General features: G+C 44.8%; 1 protein-coding gene across 4 annotated transcripts; it reads right to left on the reverse strand.

Annotated features, from left to right (window-relative positions):
- Nucleotides 1-2,532: 2,532 nt before the first annotated feature.
- On the reverse strand, nucleotides 2,533-21,915 carry LHX9 (LIM homeobox 9; the record flags this gene model as incomplete). 4 transcript variants are annotated; one of them, XM_080698351.1, is made up of 6 exons in its annotated part: nucleotides 2,533-2,589; nucleotides 6,684-6,886; nucleotides 13,037-13,392; nucleotides 14,471-14,673; nucleotides 16,546-16,664; nucleotides 21,888-21,915. In XM_080698351.1, the coding sequence occupies 6 exons, from the start codon at nucleotides 21,913-21,915 to the stop codon at nucleotides 2,533-2,535; spliced, it is 966 nt and encodes a 321-aa protein (XP_080554477.1). The 4 variants fall into 4 exon arrangements, with proteins under 4 accessions (XP_080554477.1, XP_080554476.1, XP_080554475.1 ...); XM_080698349.1 differs by lacking the exon at nucleotides 2,533-2,589 and adding an exon at nucleotides 5,220-5,477; XM_080698350.1 differs by lacking the exon at nucleotides 21,888-21,915 and having other exon boundaries at nucleotides 16,546-16,719.
- Between the last annotated feature and the right edge of the window lie 2,325 nt (nucleotides 21,916-24,240).

Raw genomic sequence — 24,240 nt, forward strand, 5'->3', positions numbered from 1 at the left:
TCAATTATCTTTGTTTATAACATAGCTAAAAATTAAACAGTGAACTCTATACAAATTAGATGATTACATTTATTTTTCATAACAGTATTATCCTTCATTTTCTCCTTAAGATCGTAGAATGAACTAACTCCAAATTTCCATTTCAGAAACTTCCATTTCTAATGCTTTCCATCACAATGCCCTTTGCAGGCACACTGCAATAGAAAACGAGAGGATATTTATATGTGGCTTATAAAAAAAAATGCGCTTTTACTCCAAAAAAAAAAAAAAGGTACAGCAGATTCCCCTGGGATTTTGTTAAATAAAGCTACTGACTTTGTAGGTAACGAAAAACCACCATGGTTTTAAGACTCTTTGCTTTGGTTTCTTTATTATGAAGTTTTATCTTTACTTGAGGTATGAAAAACCTACTCACTTTTAAGTCAGCATGAAGTGGCTATTCAACCAAAGCTCACAGATACCAACTCTCAGTAAGCCTTTTTGTGCCCAAGATCGGTTTGCCAGAAGTCAGACAAACCCAGGCATTGGGGAGGTAGATATAAAAACATGGTGCTCTACACCCATCTAAGAATCCACATTCTCCTATTCCATGCCAAACAATAAGTATACAGTTGCCCAGCCCCAAAGACAGCCTTACACCATGGGGACAGCATGCTAAACCTTCCAACTCGGCGTCACATGCTTTTTTTTTTTTTTCTTCTTCTCTTCCCACTCACATAATTAGTGCCCCTTTCCTTTCCTTTTGAAAATGTGCCTGTTTCAAATTTGTCTTATTTTTTTCAGATGTCTAATTTCAAGTTATGTTCCTCCCCTCTTTGGTCTCTTCCCGAATTTCACATACCAGACAAATATTTAAAGGTCTGTTAAAACCAGGCAAGGTTCCAAAAATATTTCTAAATGAAACTGCCATAGGTTACAGGACAGAGAAAGAAGGCAAGGCCTATAGAACAAAGATTTGAATACACCGGCTAGAGATGTTTTGGAGAAATCTATTTACATTTCTATAACCAAGGCTGTGGTTTCAACGAGGCATAAACATTCAAGTTACTGACAAAACCCGAATGTTTCCTAATCACTCAAAATTGTCTCTTGTCATTGTGCATTGCTTTTTCTTATTATTACTATTGGAAGGTTGCTAGCTCTTCTTAAATTATTTTCTTTCTTAGTCTTCAGGAAGTAAAAGCATTTAAGAAAACATTCAAAATTCTGAGAATATATGTAAGTGAAATATTTAATGTCTGTCATTCATAAAAGTTACATCATTTACATAGGGTTCATTTGTATATAATAAAAGCTTCATCATAATGAAAATTTTCTGGAAAGTATTTTATATGTTAATTGGCTTAACATATGCTTTGGATATACAGCTAAATACGAATACGTTTTTTAAAAAAATTCTTCAAATATTCCCTCTAACAATTAAAAAAACCTCATTCTTAAATATTTGTTTCTCTTCCCACTTGCTCCTTTGTTAGTAAAATCGTATGTAATTTGAACTATACAAAGATTGGATCTTTTCATAGTTCAGAATATAATTGTATATCTCAATAAATTTGCTCATTGCATAGTGAACAGGTAAACTCATAAAGGTTCTATAAATTTTATCCTAATAATCTAAAAGAAGTTGCTGGAAATTTACACAATAATTTATTCTGAGGTTTATTTTTGTTATAATTTGGGTCTACCTTTTTATTTTTAATACATGTGCCAATTGAATACAACACATTAAAATAAGTCATGAAAAGTTTAAAATGAAGAAAGTAATTTTACCCTAGACTCTAACCAGAAATTAACCTTACTGTATTATTTGGATTTTTTTTTCTAAATATAAAGGATTGGAAATGTACTGTGCTGCCTCCTTAAAACAGTGTTCAAAATTAACTTCAACAGTGTGTGTTTAACATAAAGTTAACTATGTTCGCATCAAATAAAATGTTTATTAAGGAAAGCTATTTATCATACAAGAAACAGCAAAGATAAGTCATTACAGAGATGTACACCAGAGATGACAGATGGAAAAGTGCATGCAGAGACTTCTGTTTAAAAAAGAAGTTATAAACAATAATACTAAAATGACTGAGTTTTGATCCCTATTCTCTTAAATGAGTGGTAGTTTGCTTTGAATTTACAATTGGAAAATGCCATGAACAGTACCAACACACATTAGCAAGCAGTGAAATGAATGTTTTTGGACTTTATTTTACAACTATTGTGCTTGACAAATGTGTGGGATTTTTTTTTCAATAATAATTTTCTCCAAATATGGGGTGGGCATATGACTGCCAGGTTGCTCTGGTTTATACATGGTTTATCTAAAAATTTTAAACCACATAATTTTAAGCCTTCATTTGTGTTAGACATCATAAAGAACAGAAGTTTTGTCAACATTCAATAAATGACATTTATGTCTCACTCTCTCTCTCTCTTTTTTGGCTCAATAAATTTTTAAATGTATGATTATCATAACCTAATAGTGTCTTTGTCTTCACTGCAGTGGATTTCCGATCAAACTTTTCCCCTTCTTTTAATACTTTAGGGAATTTTCAAACGTCGGGATGTTTGGCTGTAATGCCCCAAGATTTGTTCTCCCTGAAAAAAATCATAGTGACAATTTATTAACTACAGAGCAACTCGGCCTTTAGGGGTCTGCAATTTCTATTTAGATTTACAAATAATCCATTTGTGCTCAATAGACCTAACATTAAATCTTAATCATATTTAAGGTTTCTTTCATGCAATTACTTTATCTAATTTTTTATGCTAAAACTTGGACTGAGTCAAATCAGTGGGGCATTACTTTTATTATAAGCAAATATATTTAAAGCTAATTCGAGATTGAATTGCATTGCTTATGCAATGGTGTGTGCATTTAATATGAATCAGAAGTCTGGATATCTAAAAACTATTTGTATGTTTTAATATTTTAAAATTTTTTGTCTTACTATTTTAATAGCTTTTACATATAGATATTGAAAACATACTAATTACAGGTAAAACTTAAATAAACTGATGGGAAATAAAACTCCTTAGATTCAAAATGGTTTATTCACACAAATTTAATAGGATATATCACAATTGTTTGGTCCATAAATATTTAGGGGAAATAGTTTCTATACAATGCATTTATCAATAAACAAAGAAACATGGACAATTTTGCTAGACCACTTACTGTACTATAAACACGAAGCTCAATATATAAGATTATTGAATTTATCAACTATATTTGAAAGAGTGCACAACCGCTTTCTATGACATGTTTGTCCCCTCTAACAGGATACACCATAAAAAGAGTTTCAGAAATAAGAGGTAAAACAGTACAAAACTAGTGAGGTGTCAAAAGGGCTTAAAACAGTTAACAAACAACACATAGAATCCTGATTTTTTTCACAAACTTACTTCCAAGTTATCTCATAAGGCACATAAGAGAACTGAGTTATAATTAGTCTACTTAATAAAGTAGATCTATAGTACCATATATTGTTCTGTCAAAGAACAAAATTTATAAGTGTCAATATTTTACCTGTAAAAGTGTATCAATACGATCTCAGCCTTACCAAGGTTGTTTGGTCTGGTTAGTGGTAAATGCCCAAAATTTAATAGAAATATGAAAAGTCAAGATTTACGCTCCATATAAGATGATAACCACACTTGCTAAATATATAATGGCAAACACCTTTCTTCTGTTACAGTGTTAACTTATCTCCCATCATCTTTTTTTTAAAAAATAAGCTACTTTCTGTGCTAATTTTCTAAAGACCCTGAGCAAAAGTTACAATAATGCACTTTAATGTGGGCAGTGAACTGTCAATATGTAACCACACATTTATACAGCCAGAAGGACACCTTTAAAATCTATTAAATAGCCACTGAGACCACCAGAGGAGATCTAAGGGGTCCAACATAAGTGGAGAATATGTGCAAAGTTATTCTTAACAATCCACTAAAGCAAGACATATATCTTGACTTCTTTTTTATTTATTTTTTTTTAGGAAATCCACAATCTAATTGGTATTTAACTACAACAGAAGCATAGAGATGAACATTCACCACTGCCCAGACCGTTAGGATTTTACCTTAAATTAAAAGAAAAAAAATGCTACTGTAAACTAGGAAATATATTCAGATCAGCATCCACAAGGCTTCTGAGTTTATCTACTTTAAGATTAATAAATTCAAATGTCAGAAAATGTGTTTTAATACATAAATCAACCTGTGCCAAAATAAAATCAAACAAAACAAAAAAATTCATTGTTGGTGTTAGTTCACTAAGATTTAAAAAAAAAAAACATTATTCATGTTGAATTCCAGATACAATATCATGGTACAGCTGAAGCCAATTAATAGAGATATTAATTAAGTTATATCAATTCTTTTACTTCTTAAATTATATTTTGCTTATTTCCATTTCTCTAGGAAAAAATAAGTAAAGTAGAAAGAATAGTTTCAGAGCTAGTTTTTGAAGCTTTAGGAAGCCAAAAGTATAGAATTTCAAGTTCTTTGTGGAATTTTCATAGATGCACAAGGATTTTTTTTAATGTTGGAAAAAAATAAGGTAAGTTAAAAGTTTTTTGAGTTGTACATCCCTAAGAAAAATACTTCCCATCTAATTAATAATTACTATTCAAAAGTATTATTATTAATGCTTTTGTTTAATCATATTCCTCATTTGAGTTAAGAGTTCAGGCAAGAAATAGAAACATTCGACTCATTTGTTTCAGCTTTACAATTTTCAAAATGTGAAGTTTTCAAAATTTCATAATTACACATATAATTGCAAGATTTAAAAAATAACAGATTCTATGATTCAGTATTAACCTAATCACGTAAGCAGGAATATGATTATTTGCCCATCACAATATCACTATTATTTTTTTTTCTTCCAGGTTATGGAAATAAGTAACATACAATTTTAAGAGGCACTTATTAAAATGATTTGAAAACGTCCCTTACCAACTGAAAGACCTAAAGAAAAAAAAAAAACTCCAAATACACTTTGTAGACAAAATATGTTCACTTAAAGGAGACAATACTGTAAACTCATTTGCCGAGTGGCTGCAGATGCTACACACCAAGCTGTTATTTTTATTCCCCCAAATATCTTGTGGGTTAGAAGGAGAAAAAAAAAAGTCTTGTAAATAATAAAATAATAATAATTAGAATAATAATAAAAAGAAGAGGAAGAATTGTTGTTTTTTATAAAAAAAAAAAAAAAACCAATGTTAGAAAAGGTTCGTTAAGGTAGTTTGTGAGGGGCTTCCGGATTCGTGGCTGTCCATGTTAGAGGTCACAGATGTCACTACAGTGATAGTGGGATTGGTCAGGTCTGTTAAAGTGGTCGCAGTGCCGGGTGGAGTGAGAGCGCCGCTGTCTGCTGAGGGCGGGGCCGGAAGCGACGTGCCGTCAGCTTTATCAACACCCCCATTCTCCTGCCGCAAAAGGTTCCTTCTGAATTTGGCTCGTGCGTTTTGGAACCAAACCTGCAAACCAATCCCAATTGATTTCTTTACCGATGTTTATTTTTTATATATTTTTTTCTCTGTCTTTCTCCCTTTCTTTTTTTCTCTTTCTTTCATTATTTTTGTATATATATATAATAAATATATTTATGTATTTCTCCTTTTAAATATAATTATTTATTTTTCCTGGGAGGGCAAGGGCTTTTAATGTTTTCCTCTTTTCTTTTAAAGCAAGAGTAATGCCAATAACACGACAGATGTTTTCCTCTACACCTTCACCTATTCCCGCCCAGCATGAACCAGCACCGCATGGGACCACTGATGCTTATGCTTACTTAGAGATAGCATGGAAATGAAGTTACAGAGATAAAGGGAAAAGGGAATACACCCTGAGTCCTCTATTGTTGTCTTTGGGAATGAGGAGAAGCAGGGCCACTAAATGCATCCCAAAGGAAGAATCATTCATAGGAAGTGATCACTGAAACAGAGTGGAAGCTATTCATGATACTGACACCCAGGAAGTATGCTTCATGTAAGAAAAACTCTTCCAGGACCACAGACCCCAAATGGCCAGACACTATGAAAATTTAAAGTGTCTGCTGTTTGTCACTGAGAAGTGGGAGAACACAGGTGATTCACAACAACCGATTATAATCTCCAAGTCTTATATTCTTACCATGATGAGTCTGACAGCAGAACAAATTCCCACTTTTTAATTATGGTTTGTAAAAATGGGAAGATACTTGCTCTGACTGGTTACTGAGACACTAAGCATACATTTGGCTGTGAGGGAGTTGGGAGGAAAGGGTTCACCTGGATTGGGGAGGTCATGACATGTGAGACTACCAAGAGTTTGCTGAAGCAGATCCTTCTCAAATCCATGGTAGAGAGCCTAATATGAATGAGAATCTCTAGAACCATGGCTTGTGCAAAGAACATTACTTGCATTTGCCTGGCAGGAGGCAAAGTGCTGGCTTCAGAGACCCTCTGAATCTGTAAGGAGAATGTGGCCACACCTTAAAAGATCCTGGATCTCTCTCTGAGTACCCTCCACAAAGCCCCTGCAAAATCTCAGTATACCCTCTAGGGAGATAACTAAAGTAAACTAATAAGAAACAGAATAGAAAATATCCCTATCAGGATAGACAGCCAATCAGGGTAGAGAACTATTTATTGGCAAGGGGATGGGGAGATGTATACACACAGTTGGTGATGGAGGTATCTTACCTGCAAGACTCTTTTGGTCAGGCCTGTTTTCTGAGCAAGCTGCTTGAGGTCCTTGGCATCCGGGTTGTGATTGATGGCAAAGTAGGATTTCATGGTCCGGAGCTGGTGGTGCTTAAAGGAGGTCCGCATGCGCTTGGTCTTCTGCGAAGGTGGATAAGGCTGCTGGTCCCGGTCCAAATGGTCTGCCTCATTCTCGTTACAACCTGTTAGAGTAACAGGGAACAAGACTGCTCAGTGGAGACTCTTGCACTACCTAAAATGATGGCAGGCACTCTGATATGATGTTGTTATGGTAATAAGGCAACAAAGAAAAAGGCAGTCAACCCTATTATGAACGGTACGTACACATGCAAAAAAGAACTTAATTACCCAATTCGCCAAACTAGTTTGTTAATGTGAACAAAACTGAAGGCAACCTAATAGAAGAATATTAGATAAAGCCTCTCTTTTGCCTGATGGTTAGTAGAAACCCCTGGGAAGATGAAAACCCTAAATAGCAAGCAGCAGAGAGACCTTCTTCAAGAGAAAAAGGAAGAAACCTTCCCTAATATACTTACATATACCAACATCATCCCACTGCCCACATTCACATTCTTTATTTTTCAATCTCTAGGTTTTTGGTTTGTTTGGGGTGCTTTTTTTTTTTTGAGGGGGGTTATTTGGTTGGTTGGTTTGGTTTGGTTTGGTGTTGGCGGTTGGACCCAGGGGCATTCTCACTAAATTGCTTAAGCTGTCCTCAAACTTGCAATCCTCGTGTCTCTCAGTCTCTCTAGTACTGGAATTACAGGCATGTGTCACCACACCAGGCTCTAGATTGTTTTCTGTGTTTCTGGAATGACATGTACTATCTAAAAACTTTGTTTTTTATCATGGGAAATATGGCAAACAAGCATTTCAGCTCTCTGGAAATTTTCTGGGAGCCCACCAACTAAGGAGGAATCCAAGTCACTTTGAAATTTTAGCATTTCTTCAAATTCTTAGTGCTTTCTCAATCAGGAGAAAAGAAGGTGGCTGGGAAACGGGGAGATATTAGAAAATAAAAACCTGCAAATTTCTTATGCAATCCTAAGAATATTGTGTTTGAGGGCTTTCACCTCTGACTGATTAGCATAAGGCTATAACAGGAAGAAAATACTTTTCCCGGGGAATTATTCTAATAAATATTTCTGAAAGAGAATGAGCTCAGCCTTTCCTCATTCAGTTTATGCCTGAAGCATGCCCCCATAGCTCACAGCTGAGAGGTGTTTCCAGGGCTTATTCTGGGCTCTCGTCTTGGCCCTGCAAGCTCTGGAGGTATGTAAGTGAGAGACAAGCCGTGCACTGGCTGCTCTGCAGAGGGAGGTGGCATTCTCTCTACTTTTGCAAAGCTCTTCTTGGCACCAAGGGCAAAACAAGTTAGCTTTTGAACCCAGCTAAAAAGTCATCATCCCCAGGATGCAAAGCTGTACACTTAAAAGGTCATTTCCCAAAGCCTGCTGACTCCATATAAGAAATATAACTATAGGATGAAAACATTTTGTTGAATATTATTGATTTGGCCAACTTTGAAAATTCGAGGGCATGATAATGTTTTTCCCTTACACCCTTATTTCACACATTTATCTGATATATTCATATTTGTTCATCCTGCATTTTAGTGCATTATTTTAAAAGTGAGGCGTGTGAGTGTGTGAGTGTGTGTGTGTGTGTGTGTGTGTGTGTGTGTTGCTGGGGATTGAATCCAGGGGCATTCTACTTCTGAGGTGTACTCCAAGCCTTTTTTTTTTTTTTTTTTTTTTTTTTTTTGGTGGTTGGAAACAACAGGATCTTGTTAAGTTGCTGAGGCTGGCCTCAAATCTGCGATCTTCCTATCTCAGCCTTCCAAATACTGAGATTATAGGCATGTGCTACCATTCCCAGCAGAGCCATCTCTTAATGTTAGCTTTTACATTCTGCTTAATAAAATGTTATCCGCCTGCTATCCTCTGGTTAGAATTACTTTTTGAAAATATCTAGCACATAAAAAATCCGGAAGCTGTACAGTTATTACCAAAGAGATTGGGTGTATAACAAAACTCATTTAATAAGAAATTCTCCCAAATTGTAAGAAGACTAAGCATGAACTGTCTCTTTGTTTTGTATTTCCATTTCTCTCTCTCTCTCTCTCTCTCTCTCTCTCTCTCTCTCTCTCACACACACACACACACACACACACACACACACACAGCAAAGAACAGATGAGTTCTTTAAGGAAAAAAGAAAACTAGATCATAGTCACTTTGGGTTCCCTGAGACACACAGGCAAGGAACTCAACAAGCATTCCATCAAGATTTTAGACCCTTTGTTCAGCAATAAAATTACACACGGATATAAAGGCAAAGTCCAATCCATCTTAAATGGAATGCAAGCCAGATATAGACATTTGAATGTTGAACATAAGCTTCTCAAACCCACCAGAAATGACAGCAAATACCCAGAGATAACAGAGAAAATATATTTTACATTTTATCCTATTTCATCCCAGTGGGGATATGTCGAGTTCAAAGAGTCTATAGGATTGCACTTTCATAGCCTCAAATGGGTGAAACAGCAACTCAGGATCTACCATAAAACTATACTTATCTCTAGCAAACTGAGCCATATTTCACAAGCAGATTACAAATGTGCTCCCCAACAACATGGTCAGAGAAGAAAATGGTATTCATTGGCAGCTTCTTCAAATAAGATGTTCTTCCTATTATTTGTACCTTTTCTTGAACAACACATCAAATTGAATATTACTTCTGGGACAGAAGCCTTAACTTGGTGTTAAAAAAAATACTCCTAGCCATTACCTTTCCCCCATGGTAATAATTCCTAAAAATGAACGTGATTGCCAACTTAGCTATATAATCACTAATCTTTAAAATGAGTTTCATGAAAAGTAATTGCAATAAGATTTGATTGAATTGCTTTCCTGACTATGTATCCTGTGTCCATTACTGATATAAAACTCATAAGAGTATTTTACTGCATTAAATATAATTACTGGGCTTGTTTCCACATGAAATATATATCCAATGTATAAGAAAATAGGTCAGGTCTTTCTTAAACATGTTTTATCACATATGATTTTCATGTGACTATGTTATCACTTACATTATGCAATTTAATAGAGAAATCTATTTCTTCCACAGAGTAATTCAGCTAACTCTCCTAAATTATTTGCATTTAACTACGAATGCATTATGTAAACTTGGGTAATGATTGTGTTCGCTCGATTGTTTCTAAAGCTTTTAGGAGTATCTTCTTCCCTGGAATATGAGATCAAATAAGTCTCTTAAAATCATCTCGTGATTCCACCTGTAAGTACACGTAGGAATCATTAAAGTTAGTGAGAAGATCTAAATAAATTATTATTTTTAGTCCCTTATGAGAGAGATGGTCGTTTTGAAGGTTGGTAACATTGGTAACATTCCCGGGACTCTACCGATTCCTGGGAGACCACTAGGGGTCAGTGCCAGGCTAATTTAACAACAATCAGGAACTTCAGAAGTTGGGGTAGAAAGAACCTAAAGAAAGATTTTGACAAGTGACTAAATAAGAACTATCTTAAATCTTCTTACCTCTGAAGGACTGTTTCTCAACCCAGTATTACAGATAGATGTCCCATATCTCTTTCTAAATTATTTGCCCAATTAATTTACACAGAGGTATTAGCTAAATTAGGAACATTCTCACTCAAAGGCATTTGTCTAATGTCACTTGCTAACTGACCTCTGCAAGTTTTACATCGTCTCTGGGTCTTTGGACTATAAACATGTTTTGTGTCCATGTTTTTAAAAACATATCACTGTGATTTATGCTTTGTTTTATCTCAAGGTTGACCTTTATGAGACTTGTTTACATTTAAGCAGAAAAGGCAATATAAAATCCAAAGAAGACTAAAAGAAGTAATTAAAACCGTGGTCCCATTTTATTTTATACATTTTAACATATTTTTAATTTGCTAAAGGGTTTCTTTTCCTTAGTTTTATGACAAACTAGCATCCAATTCATAAGTACTTTTTTACATGGGAGGGGAGCTAATTTTGGGCTAGGCATTTTAAACCAATTCTCCTGGGTTATTTTGCACCTAATCTTAAAGAAACACATACTGTTTACTCCTTTCTCTGGAAAAAAAAAATCCAAAAATGTAAAAGTGAATGTTAACTAACAGGCTGGCGAGGGATGAGTGCAATACAAAAGGGTTTAGCGGGTCCTCAACAGCAAATTTTCCCTCTTTTATGTGCAAGACGTCAACTTTCTCGATAACTTGAAACAGCACTAATTTGCAAACTAAACTTCCAAGTAACTCTGGAGAAGATTCTCAGTCTTTTTGGGAAATAAATATGCAGTCTAGTTCTCTGCAGAGAGGTAAGAGAAGCTGAATTCTATTGTTCTTAAAGTTCCTTGGCTCTTTCTAATCAAAAGTAAGGACAAAAAAAATTTAGATAATTAGATTAAACAACCAAAAAGCTAGAAATCTCCACCCTTCTGACTTGATGGGCCTGAGAGATTCCCTCTGTCCAAGGGAATTGCTAGTCATGGATGAGTCAGTCCAGCCTCTCTCTCCCTCTCTCTCTTCCTCTCCCTGGCTTGCTCTCTCCCCTCTGTCTCTCTCTAATTAGGGCATTAAGGCCTTGGTGAGTGGCTCAAGATTCCAATGTCATCTCCTATTAATAAAGAACAATTAGTGCACTGCCCGAATTGCCCCAGGGACCACGCATCAAAGAAGATGAAGTAAGTGTGCAGAGCAAAGTGTCCCCCCCACCAAAGCCATGTCCCCAGCACCGCAGGGGCCAGGAGGAGGGCGAAGTGCAGTGCACTCCAGGGTTGGCAAAATCCCAGGCCTCACTGGTCTCACACAAAATGGCCATGGTGAAGTGTGTGTGGAGCTGGCCAAGTCCTTTTTCATTCCTTGGAGACCCAGGCAGGAGATCCTAGGAAATAAAGTGAGTTTCTAGCTTCTTGGCTGGGCTCCACATTGTCACACTTGTTGTAAGACTTTGAACAAATCACTTAACTGACCGGACCTTGTTTCTCTATCACTTAAGCAACAACATCCAGCACCCTACCAGGTACTGGGGAGTGGTAGATAAAAACAGGTATGATTCGTGCATCAGAGTACCCACGCTTTGCCAGGATGTCTGGGGTATTCGTCGTAATGGAAGTAGGGTTGCCACAAGAAGATAGTTCCCCAAGGTTCCCTCCAACAGAATGGTGTGCCTGGCCTGAGACTCTTGCTTGCTGAAATTAGCTCAGAACAATCAAGGTTCTTAGACTCCCCAGAAGTTAGCCAAGGCCTTCCAGAACCACCTTTTCCCAATGGCTGGAACTCACCAAAAGAGCTTCCTTCCTATTCAGTAAAAGATTATGGTCTGTTAACATCATCACCTGAGGGATAGGAGGTGGGGACAGGCTACCAGCAATGAGAAATTGATGCACGAGTGTGAGGCAGATTGAAAAATGAGAGGTGTGTCCCCCAAAGCAAGGAAGAAAGTGTGCTCTCAGCCTGTTGCCTGTGTTTTGTTTTTAATTAAGGGAGAAGGCGGGGGGCGGGTGGAGAACAAAAGGGCAGCCAAGACACCAGGAAGCCTATTCAGTGGGCCCGACCTGCAGCTTCCTCCACTAGCTAGGGTCTGGACAGCAGGATGGTCCATCACACAGGGAAGGGAATGGGCAGACTGGATGAACACCCTGACCTAGCCTCAGCATAGGCCAACCCAGTGTGCCAGTGCCTCCCACCCTCCCGCTGCTTTCTGCCAAGATCAGGGATTCAGTTTTGCAATGTTCTTGCCAACTGTGTTGCTGATTAACTTTGGGCTGGTGACCACAGCCTCTGCCCCCTCTAGACAAAGAGTGTGTGTGTGTGTGTGTGTGTGTGTGTGTGTGTGTGTGTGTTTGCACGCGCACATGTGCGCGCACATGTGTATACACACGAGCAAACCTTTTCAGTATTTAGGAAACCTCCTCCAGGATCTATAATTTGGCTTCCACAAAAGAATTACCCTGGGGCTGTTTTACTCCAACTGGGAGCCAGAAACTAATGGGCTCATTAACTAATGGGCAACCAGGATTTGGCTCTGCCTGTTTGGAGAAAGTTACTAAACCCCCTTGGTTAACGTGATTTTTTTGTCCCAAACTTAATAAAATGTATCTCTCCCTCTCCCTCTCTTTTTCTCTCCCTCTCTCTCTTCCTTCAGACCAAGAGGAACTGTAGTGAGAACAGGGAGATAATGGGCGAAGCCACCTCTTTGCAGCCACATCTTGGGCTGGGAAGGGAGCTCTATGGAATCCTCCCTGTGGTCTGGGGAGACAGGACTTCACTGGACACGGGAGGGTGGGAGCCCACCTGAGTTGTAATTGACGATGTCCACCCCCAGCGCCGGGCTCTTCCGCTTCCGGGGCCGCCCCTTCTGCACGGTGCCGGTGCCATTGAAGTAAGGCAGGGCTAAGCCTCCGCTTTTGGCCGCCAGCTCGGTGTAGCTCAGCTGTGGTGGATACTCCCCTTGCAAGAGGGTCTCGAAGTGGGCGCGGCAGTACACCAGGCTGTCCTTCATGCCGAAATGGTCGCCCGTGGTCAGGGTCTTGTTGCAGGTGGAACAGGTGAAGCAGCTCAGGTGGTAGACAGAGTCTCGAGCACGCATGACCATCTCAGAGGCAGAAATGCCAAGGTGGCAGCGGGCACATCTCTGCACAGAGAACCTTCTGGAAGGAAACAGAAGGCTCAGGGCGCTGGTTGGTACAAGAAAGGGCCATCTCCCACCCGCAACACTTGGGCTTGTTCTGAAGAAGCCAAAAACTGAGATGGAGGGCTCCAGGACAAGGCACTTGAGCCCACTCTGGACATCAATTTTATGTGATCATTGACAGGTCCTGATTCTAGGGATGGAGGACAAAGATCCTTCCATTAAAGTTAGAAGAATTGGCTACTAAGCTTTAGTTTCTTTCTTTGCAAAGTGAAGATTTTTTAAGTAAACAAAAGCTCACAGTACCTAATTAACAGTGCTATCCAAAGAATATTAAATCGCAATGCCAAGTGAACAGCTTCCTTGATTAGAACATATTCTACACATATATTGTTATTCCTGCATGTTTGAGTGTGCACAAAAACATACAGATGGCCGCCGGAGGAGGGGATGACAATTTTATAGAGAAAAGGTTATTCTTCCTTATTTAACCACCTCTCTTGCTTCTACTGAGAGCCCAGCTAGGTCACCTGCCCATCCTTTCCAACCCAGAAACAACTATGAAGAATCAATAAACACTCCCGCTGCTGAGTTTTCTCTATAGACCGCTTCTAAATAGCCTAACTAGATGCAAAGGGAACTTGAAACTCCATGACTGGGGTTTTGGCAGCGGAATTTGTTCCTTTTTGTAGTCTTTTACAAGGTCATCTGTCACCCACCCTATTGCTGCTGCTTCCTGGGGCCCCAGTTCAGTTCCAAGACGCCCAAATTGTCTCGTTCGTAGTAAGCGGGGGGGGGGGGGGGGGTGCATTCTAGTCTCAGATGGTCTGCGGAGACCAGTTCACTGTTTCCCAAATTTCCCCAGTGTTTGCAAAGGCACTGGGAATTGCTAGAAGGGCTCGGTATTCATTGATAAAAAGCTCCAGACCTTGGGTGCCCTCTTCACCACCGGTCCAGGGGATGGAGCTTAGAAGGCATATGCAGTGAATTCTCCTGTCCTGGAATGATTAAATGTTCCCTGGAGGAGGCGGAAGAGCAGAGAGGGGACTACAGACTCAGCTATACCTGGACAGGAGTGAGTGTGTAGGGGGAAGTACCTGTAGTAATCCTCCTTGCAGTAAATGCTACCGTCCTTGGCGAAGCAGGTGAGCTCAGACTCCAGGGCCAGTTTACATTCACAGCACTTTAGGCAACGCAGGTGCCACTGTTTGTCCACCGCCAGCAGGTAGTACCTGTCCGAGATCTTGCCCCCACAGCCAGCACACAGAGCGGGCTTCTCCGGGCTGAGCGGGGGCATGCCCTGCAAAGCAAGCACAGGTCCAGGCTGAGGGGAGTGTGGGGCATCCCCGCAACACACGGGATCCCCCCTCAGACAGCCGGTTAGCAACCTCTCAGTAAACATTTGCAAAAATTTCTCTCTTTGGAGGCCCGCTCCCCTTCTTCCCGGTCTATCTGAATCAGCATCTTCGTCCTCCCGGTACTATGAACCCAAAGACATCCCGTCCATCCCAAGCCCCCAAGCCACGTTTAAAAAGGACTGAGAGGCTATCGACTCGAGTTTGGTGGGTGTTCTTGAATTAGAATAATTATCAGCTTATATTCGTGGCCTTCGAAAATACAATCAATACAATTCTTAGGAAGTGAAAAGTAAATTTGAAATAGCACAGATTGTTTGCACAAACAAAATGACGCATCTATTTCTCCAGGTTTGTATTGGCAGCGTTGAAATCAAAAGCAAGGGTACTCAGAAGTTGGTCGGGATTGTTTGGGTTGGGGTTTACTTGGCAGATTCAACCATTCCTGATTTTCGGGGCTGTTGGTCTTGTTCCTTGTAAGCGTGTAATGTGAGTGTTCAGAAAGAAGGACCATTGTCCAGTCCCACCAGCTCTGTACCTCTTTCCCTGTTATAAACATAAACAGGGGGAATCTTTGTCCCGAAAATTTGGTGTCTCAATTAGGTTTCCCGGCTGGGTCCAACTGAGGCTGAGAGTATGGCGAATCTCACCTTGGGAAGCCAAGTCCAGGATTTGGTTGCTGTTTTTATTTTTAAATAGGATAACCACAAAAGAGGGGGGGGGAGTTAATCACGGGACCTTTTCCTCAAGACTAGCAGAAAGGGCTGGACTTGTGTAGGCTATTTTGGCTGGCCGGGAAAAGTAGTTTCCATCTTTTACTCGGAACTAAGAGACCCCAGCGAAATAATGTTGCTATGGTAGACACATCCATCTACCCACTCAATTTTTTTAAAGGCAAACCAAAACAACACTGGGCGAGCTAGAACAGTCTCCCGGGTTAGCCCTGAGCTGAGCTACAATCCCCGGCAGAGTATATACACAGCACTGTTTGGCTGGAACCATTTCGGAATACTTTTACAGTTTTCTCCCTCCAGCTTATAAATGGGAGCGGGAAACACTTAAGATTACCATCTTTTTAAAAAGAGGACATGACATTTATTGTTATGAGTAGTAATATTAGTGGTAATTGGTTACTTGAATTCAGGGTTACGAAGTTCTGTCTTTGAACCGGGTGCCCCGCTCCTTCGCATTTTTTATTTGACTTCTCCCTTCCCGTGCACCAGCCCAGCCCGAGAACCAAACGCTGCGGACAGGGGAACTAAGACGGGATGTAACGACTGAACATCTCTGGGTTTGGGGAGCTGAGCCCCACGCGTCCTGAGAATTGGAAATGGACCAGTCGCTTCTGTGTCTACTGCAAAGGTCTGGTCTTCTAAGGCCAAGGCCACCCGGACTCTCTTGGCCGGGACGCCCGGGCATGCAGACCTCGTTTGCCTGAGCCGAGCTTGCCCTCGGGGCTGCGAGGTCCTCGCCCGCCGGGGAGGCGCCGGGGAGGCCAGGGACACTGGAGATTGGAGTTTTGAGGTTTGCAGAAGAGGACGCCCCTCTCCCCCCACTCCCGGGGTCGCCCTGTTGCCTCCGGAACAGCAGAGAGAGAGCGGGAAACGGGCTTGGGGTTTGGGTAGCATAGACTTAAGACTTCAAAATTTAAAAGTCGCCTCGAGCCTTTCAAACCTAGGTGGAGCGGGGAACCCCCAGCGATGTCCTCAAGCCGACGTCCCTCCAACGCGCGGCTCCAGACCTCTGCGGAGCGAGGACTCCAGGCTGGGCTGAGCCCCGCGCCCCGGATCCGCCGCGCCAGCCCGGCCCCTGCTTACCGCGTCGCGGCCGTTGAGCTGCGCGCCTTTGGCCAGGCGGGCCTCGGACTTGGATCTGCGCTCCATCTCCTCCATGATACCCTGGATGTGGCCTCCGGAGATCCCGTGGAAGAGCATGGCTGGGGGGCGGAAATGACACGAGTTGTCTTCGGCTCGGCACCCCACTATTTCCATAAACACGCGCCCGGGGGCTCCCAACTCATCCGAGTGCAGGAGCCGAAGGGACCGCGGAGGGCTGTGCGGTGGCGGAGCGCAGAGAGGCGCGGGGACCAGGGCAGGAGGCAAGAGCGGAGCAGAAAGAGGCTGAGATAGACCGAAAATAGGCCTGCTTGCAGGGAGAAAAGAGGGGGGAAAGTGGGAAGATGGAATTAAAAAAAAAAAAAAAAGCGCCAGCGGCTCCCTGGAGGAGATGTGCGGACCGACCACAAACACCGGCAGAGGGGAGAGGCGGCGAAGGCGAATCTTCCTGCTCCGAGAGATCGCGTTACTAATAGGAAACAACTGCGGGGGGCGGGGGGGGGCAGGAAAACAAAAATCTGGTGAAGAAAGAAAATAGTTTTGAACACAAAGAAAGAAGACGAAGTGTTATTTTCCGCGGTCCCTGGCCGCCAGCAAGTTCCCAGAGCCTGTAGGTTGGGTTGGGGACTGCTACTGCCAGAGCTGTGTCCAATTTGTTAAGAGACTAAAGCCAGCCCATTTTTGATAATTTAGTAGGAGGAGTTCTCTCCCCGGAGCTGCCACGGATTTTTATTCAGACAACAAAGACCTGTCATACTCCTCTCAACCCCCCGGTGATGGCGAGCAGGGACAAACTTTACAAAGGGGTGGGGGGATGGAGGGGAGGCGGTGGGAGGGGGCAGTTGCCTCCCCACAACACTCGGGAGCGCTCTCTCTCGCGCACACACACACACACACACACACACACACACACACACACACATCCAACGACGTATCCCTTCATGAGTTCTCAGCAGTTTTGTTTTAAAGAGGAAAAGGAGCCCTGGTTTTAAAACGAGAAAGGAGGCTTATTGTCCCTGCCCAGGCACAAGTGGCAGGGAACCCGCCTATTTGATCTTAAGTTCAAAATCATACCCCGACTAGGAAACTCGGAATATCAGCTCTAAACTTCGGGTTTCCTCCGTGTCTACTTTTTTTTTTTTTTTCCTTAATCCCCAGCCTACAAGATCCAAAATGCATAGGGATTGGGTCGAGATGCAAAAACACTTTGGGGAGGTGGAGACTGGAGTGTTCGGTCATTTCCTTCCCCTGGCCCTTCTTCTTCAACTCGCTTCTTAAAAGCACCGACAGTTCGCGTCTTGGCCTCGCCTTCCCGGGAACCCGGACACCACCAGGCACTGAAGCGTCCTCCCTAGTGAAAAGGGGTTTGGGGAACCTACCTTTCTAAAGTTTACTTTGGCCCAATTTTTTTTGAAAAGTTAGGGTGTATAGGGGGGCCCGGGGTGGACTTCTCTGCAACCGAACCCTGACCCTGAGGTGGTTTATTCCCTTACCCAATTCAAGTTGGAAAGAAAACTGTCGGCGATGCCAAGGCCCGGTTTGAAACTAGTCAACCTGTGAAGCCAGACGAGGACCCCGGCGAGCTCGGCGCGGACCGGGCAGGATCAGGCGCCGGCCCCAAGGCCCCATCGCGCGCGGCTCCCGCCGCCCTCGCAAGACCCGGGACTTATAAAACGGGGCGCCCCGCACACTGGGGAGGGTGTGAATCGGGTTTCTCGCGGTGGAGAAGGGGAAGGTGCGAACTGACGGGTCCGCCAGGCAGACCTGCTCCTCATAAGAGGTGGGATTGTTCTGTCGCTCTCTGTTCCTGTTCGCGGAGGCCCCTCCCCAGCCCCATTAAAATGTGTCCACAATACTCTGATATTGTCGATTCATTCAAACGGCCAGAGGCCCCTTAAGGGCCAGAAGAGGGGGCCGCGGCGACAGGAACCCACGCGGCAGTAAGTCGAAGGAAGCCCGGCCGCTCTCCGTCCTGGCGTCCCGGTTGCCAGTCACTGTTGCCTAAGATTCCCCGCCAAATTGCCCAGGAGGGTTGTGGCTTAGGATGTGACATCCTGGGGACAGGAACCGCTGGCTTCCCTCTGCCGGGAGACGGAGAGAAACAGCGAGGGAAAGAGGAAGAAAAGAAGGGAGGAAGGAAGGAAGGATGGATGGATGGATGGATGAGTGGATGGAAGGAAGGAAGGAAACTACCCGTGGAGCAGCAGCCTGACTTCCAGTCCCAAAGCATCCGCATCCCGGGCTCTGGAGTCCCCTCTTCCATGAAATCCAAGACTTGAATGCTTCTCTTCCTTTTTTTTTTTTTTTTTTTTTTCCTCAAGGTGAAAAATGTTATTTTCAGACTGGACACTTTTAAGTTCTTCTGGGTGCCAGAATGCAGCTCATAAAACACAATTTCACACAAAAATGAAACCAATCGAGTGAACTAAGCTGGAGACCCCCCCTCACTTTGGCAGCCCTACCTGACAGCAGGGCGGCTATTTACTGTAAGTAATGTAATTAGCCCCTTTGGATGGAAATCAATGAGCTTTTCAAACCCACGTGCATGCAGGAAGGGCCCCAAGGAGGGGCAGGCGCAGGGGCCCTTTCAGAGACAGCAGGTCCTCTCACAAAGAGGCAGATTGCCTTCACACAAGTCAGCAGTTAGACCGACATCGAGCCTGAGAAGGAGGAGAAAGAGGAGGGACTTATAAGGACACCAATTAACCCAAGGAGGCTCACGCACAGAGTAAATACAGGACCTCAGCCCACTGTGTAGTTTCTGCACCGAACCCTTCCCGGTTTTCTAAATAAAGGTGTTTGGAATTAGTTTGGTTGTGGTTGGATTTTGCTCCTGCTCAGTAAGAACAGTGAAAAGAAAAATCCAAGAACACCATAGATTCCTCATAAGAGAATGAAACTTCGGAGACTTCATGAAGGGAAAGCTGAACAAACCAAAGGATTCTTGGAAAAAGGCGGAACTTTGTACAGAGTCTCCAGGGAAGTCAAGCACGAAGTCCTGTAAACCTTGCAATCCTTCCTTCCTTCATCTATTCCACACACATTTTTAAACCATCTTTCAGGTACCGGCAGAGCAGAGCACTTCCTGCTAGCAGCTTCTCAGCTGAATGAATCCTTGCTCTTTCTTATAAAACTGGGTTGTAGGTTCCTGCGCCCAGCGGGATTTGCTACTTTTCATAAAGAAGGGAACTGCCAGGAGTTTTCCTGCTCAGCAAAAGCAGAAAGCCTGGGCAAAACTGGGGGCGGGGCAAGGGTCTGCTGAAGTTTGGGAGGTCCTTGTTAGTTCTGCAGAATAGCTTCCCAATCCGTCCAGCCCACCCTACCTCTTCCCACCATTTCTCAAGAAGGACGGGGGATGACTTAAGAACTGAACTGGGTGTGTGACCTGGGATATCCTAACCTTCGTTGTCTAAGAGCCCTGAGAAATTAAGAGTCCTCCCCACTCCTCTTCACTCTCCAAGGACACTAGGCGTTTTCAAGAGGACAGCATCTTCATACCTTTGCCTCTTGTACCTCTCCATTCTAAAGGCTGAGACCAGTGTTGGCAAAATGTTCTATAAAAGTTAGAGTGCTGGCTTTTTCCATTCCCCGGGGCTAACCCTCCCACCTCCTTCAATAGGACAGGTGCTGGAGGGGGCCTCTTCCTGGCCCGCATCCTCAGGAGGATTTTGAGTCTCCTCCCTGAATCCAAGGCATCTGGGGTAGGTCCCTGGCCTGGGGCTGTCCCCCTTCACAACTGGGTGCAGACAATTGACTAGGCACAGCCTTCCTGTTTGCTCTACCGGCATCTTCCATCTGGCTACTGTTGCTGCTTTGAGAAAAGCTGGAGGCTGACCCTCAGCAGAGAGTGGGGCAGAATTTCAAGGAGGGGCCACAAAACCTGGGCACCCTTTCATCAGGCTCTGGCAGTCCCCACCTAAAAAAAGGGCCTGGGCCAAGTTGACTTCCTCAGGAGGAGAGGTGAAGTAAATTAAGAGGATTGTGGCTTTGCCCAGGGAACAGATGAGGCTTTTGTAATAAAAGAGGAAAATAACTCAGCAGATGTGCATCCCTTGAGAACATGGGTGACCCAAGGTCTCTTGAGACCTGAGCATTGGAGGCCATGATGCTGTGCCCCAGAATTTGACCAAGAAATGGGGGAGATGTCACTTTCCTCCAGACCCTATTAACAGCCCTTTTGGTCGGATAAAAACAAATTGTGCCTAACTTTCGGCATTGTCCATAGCACCCCAAAGTCCCAGGGAAGTCAGAATGGTCTTGGGGTTAAGACCTGCGTGCTCAGCGGGGCCCAGCGGGCCTCCTAAGTCCAGGCTGTGGCACTTTGGAGGTGAGCAGTTGGCGGGGAGGCACCGGGGGACAGCGGAGAGGGAGATCTCTCTGAAAACAGTGAGAATCTTCCTTCCCCAAACAAGGTTGTCAGGTCCCGGCGCACCTCTGCCTCTGTCCTAATAGGGGAGCCTCCCTCAAGACATATTAGAGTGAGCTGGGCAGGGCTAGGGCTGGGGGATGTAGACAAGCCAGAGAGGGACCCTGAGCTGCGCACCTTTGCTGGCTGCTGAATGGGCTGGTCTGCCTGGTCGGGATGCTCTGGGTCCGCGCTCACCCTTCCCATCTGCAAAGCCTTCTGCCAGCTGCTTGCTCCCTTCAAACCTATGTTGTCTGTAGCCCCCGTGGTTTTCTCTGGCAAGGCTGCTGGCAAGTTTGGACTGCAGCCCATCTGAAATCTGAAGCCCCTTTTACCTGAGATCTGCTGCACCACCGGCCCTCAGCCCCCCAGAAATTGCGGGGTAAATTGGACACGGCATTCTGGTTTTCCTGGGATCACTCGCAGACACGGCTGCACTGGGTTAGGATTGAACAACATGAAATGGGGGTAAAGCCAGTTTCCAGGGAAGCCCAGCAAAGATGGGAAAGAGAGACTTCCCTGCCCGCTGCCACTGCCTCCAGCCAGGAGACCTCTCGCCCCCAGCAGCTCTCCGGAGTTTTGAGCGGGTCCCTCAAGCTGGTGACTACTTCAGACTCATTGACACCTCAACTTCTGCCCAGCGCCCTGGACCCCTGATCCTAAGCAAAATCAGACATTCAATACATTCAAGCAAAAGGGGGGAAAATAATAAAAAGCCCGGTTGCAGGAATCCTGCCTGTCAGGACATTGAACCAGACGGTGTATTTCCGAGCCCCCCAAAGCCTAGTTTAATTTTTAGGACAAGCACACGTTCCTCCTCGTTCCACGCAAAGGGGTCACGCTCACGCGTGTGCACACAACCTCATGCACACACACTCATGCCGAGAAAGGTGCAAGGGAGATAGGGCTTAGACCTCACCTGCCTCTAGAGTGGTGCCGTTCAACATTGTCCCCGCGAAGGAGTTGGTCGCGCTGTTAAATGGTGGTGGTACTGGCAGGGAAAAAAAAAAAAAAAAAAAAAGACGTGCGTCAGCCGGGCAGGACAGCCCGGGTTCCCCAGGCACCTCCTCCCATCTGATGGGGCGCGTCCCAACCGCGCGTCCCGCGGGGACCTCGGGTACTGCCTCGAGGAAGCTCCTGGGATGCCCGGGACCTCCGCTCCGCCTGGGCAGACCCATCGGGATCTTACCTTGATGTCCAGATATCCGACGTTCCCGCCAAGAACTCGGCTACTGGAGGAGGAGGGCGGGAGGTGGCAGCCAGAGCTGCGGGCTAGTCCCCGCGTCTCGCAGAGGGTCCCTCTGTTAATCCAAACGAATAAAACAAACCTGGGATGGGATGGGGGGAACCCTTTCCCCCTCCCCAGTTGACCTGAATCCTCGCCTCTGTTCCTCGCCCCCCCCCTTTTATTTTATTTTATTTTGTTTCTGCTTTCAAATCAGAAAGGGGAGGAGGGAGGAATCTGCAGAGAGCCCAGACGCCGGCCGGTGCTCGGACGCGCGCTCCGAGGCTGCGTTCTGCCCCTCCAGCCTCTCCATAATCCGAGGAGGTGTTAATGGAGGACTGGCGGTAACTGAGCCTCATAAAGCCCTGAGCATCTTGAGGCTCGGGCGCAGCCGGGGGCGGGGTGGGGGGCTGGAGTCCCGCAGAGCGCCCCGGGCTTCCGCCCCCCCCCCCCAGCCAGCCTTTGCCTTACCGGAGCCAGTACCTAAAAGATGCTGCCGCCAGCTGGTGCCTGCCTAGACGGCGAATGGGCGGTAGCTCCTGCGGGAAACCCGGCTCAACCATTGACTGCTCACCCACCACATCCCCGCCTTCCCTCCAGATGCTTCCTCGGCTCTCCGGGCTTCTAAGCTGGACATCAAAACCCAAGCACTTTGGAGAACATTTTGGGCTCCAGGACGGCCTTAGTGGCCCGGTCAGGCCGGGGCTCCGGGCATCGCTCCGCTCCCAGGCTCCTAACTAGGGTGTTGGATGGCGATTAACCTTCCCGGAAGAGGGTCTCAAACGCGGGCAGACGGACGTTCACCGAGGGTGCAGCCAGACAGCGGACGGGGCGGGGGCCTCTTTACCTGGTCTCAGGTTCCCGAGGGGCTGCGGCGCCACGGGCGCAGTCAAGCCGCTGGAAAGTGGCGGGACAATCCGGAAGCCAGGCCTCGGGCCAATTATTTACCCACTCCCCCACCTGGCGCGCCCCTCGCAGTCGAGATGGGGAGGCGGGGGATTATTGCTAGGCTCCCGCGCCAGTGGAGAAGGAGGTGTGAGCGGTGAGATTGGCAGCTCCGGGAGGGAGGCTGGTCGGGGTGCTGGGGTGGTGGCGTCGTCCTCCCTACCCGCCTTCGCCCCCTTCCCCCCCATGGCATCCCAGTTCTTTGGCTGTGCGTGGGCCCCAATGCCATAGGCCGGGGGCGCCTCGGGGCCTCCCAGGCACCAGTGGAGAGGATTGGGGGCGACACTTGGGGCTGTGCGGAAATGAAAGCCAAGCAGCCCCCGCCTGCCTCACCACACAGTTTAGGGGAGGCAGGGGACAGGTCGGGAGGGCGAATTCTAGTCCCTCAGCTTCCTCTTCTCATCTCAATGCCCAGAATGTTTTGCCAGAGCACTGAGGGCAGGGCAGAGACCCTTCTTCTACCCCAGCACTTGACTTCACTACCCAGTTTCACCAGCCAATCAATCCCACGACTTTACCTTTTAAGCTTCCTGCCCTCCCTCGACTTTCTCCTTCCCATGCAGGCCTCCCCAGCCCTTTCGTCCAGTACCTCCCTTATCTCGGTTAGGTTTTGCAGCCCGGAGCGGACTAGACTCAAGAGTTCAGCTTCTCCGCTAGTCGGGCGGGGCCATCGAAAGGGTAGAGGGCGATACCCATCTGACAGCGCTTGGGTGTTTTCAACACATCCCTGTCCAGAGCAGCTGTTTTTAACCTCCTTTAGATCACCAACTGTTTAAGGCACTTCGTAACGATATGGATTCCACGTACAAGCGGGCATACTTAAGTGCCCACTAAGCTTACACTTTAGATTACAAATAGAAGGCAGGGAGCCCGGCATGGTGGAGCACACTTGTAATCCCAGCATTTGGGAGTCCAAGACAGGAGGATCACAGGTTCGCAGACAGCCTCAGCTACTCAGGGTGACCCTTTGCAAATCAGGGAGGCCCTGTTTCAAAAATAAAGAATAAAAAAAATAGGGTTAAGGGTGTCACTCAGAGGAAGAATGCCCCTGGTTTCCACCCCCAGTACCTCAGGAAAAAAAAAAATACAAATATAAAGCAGG

The sequence above is a fragment of the Muscardinus avellanarius genome, assembly GCF_963383645.1.
Source record: "Muscardinus avellanarius genome assembly, chromosome: 7".
Taxonomy (NCBI): Eukaryota; Metazoa; Chordata; class Mammalia; order Rodentia; family Gliridae; genus Muscardinus; species Muscardinus avellanarius.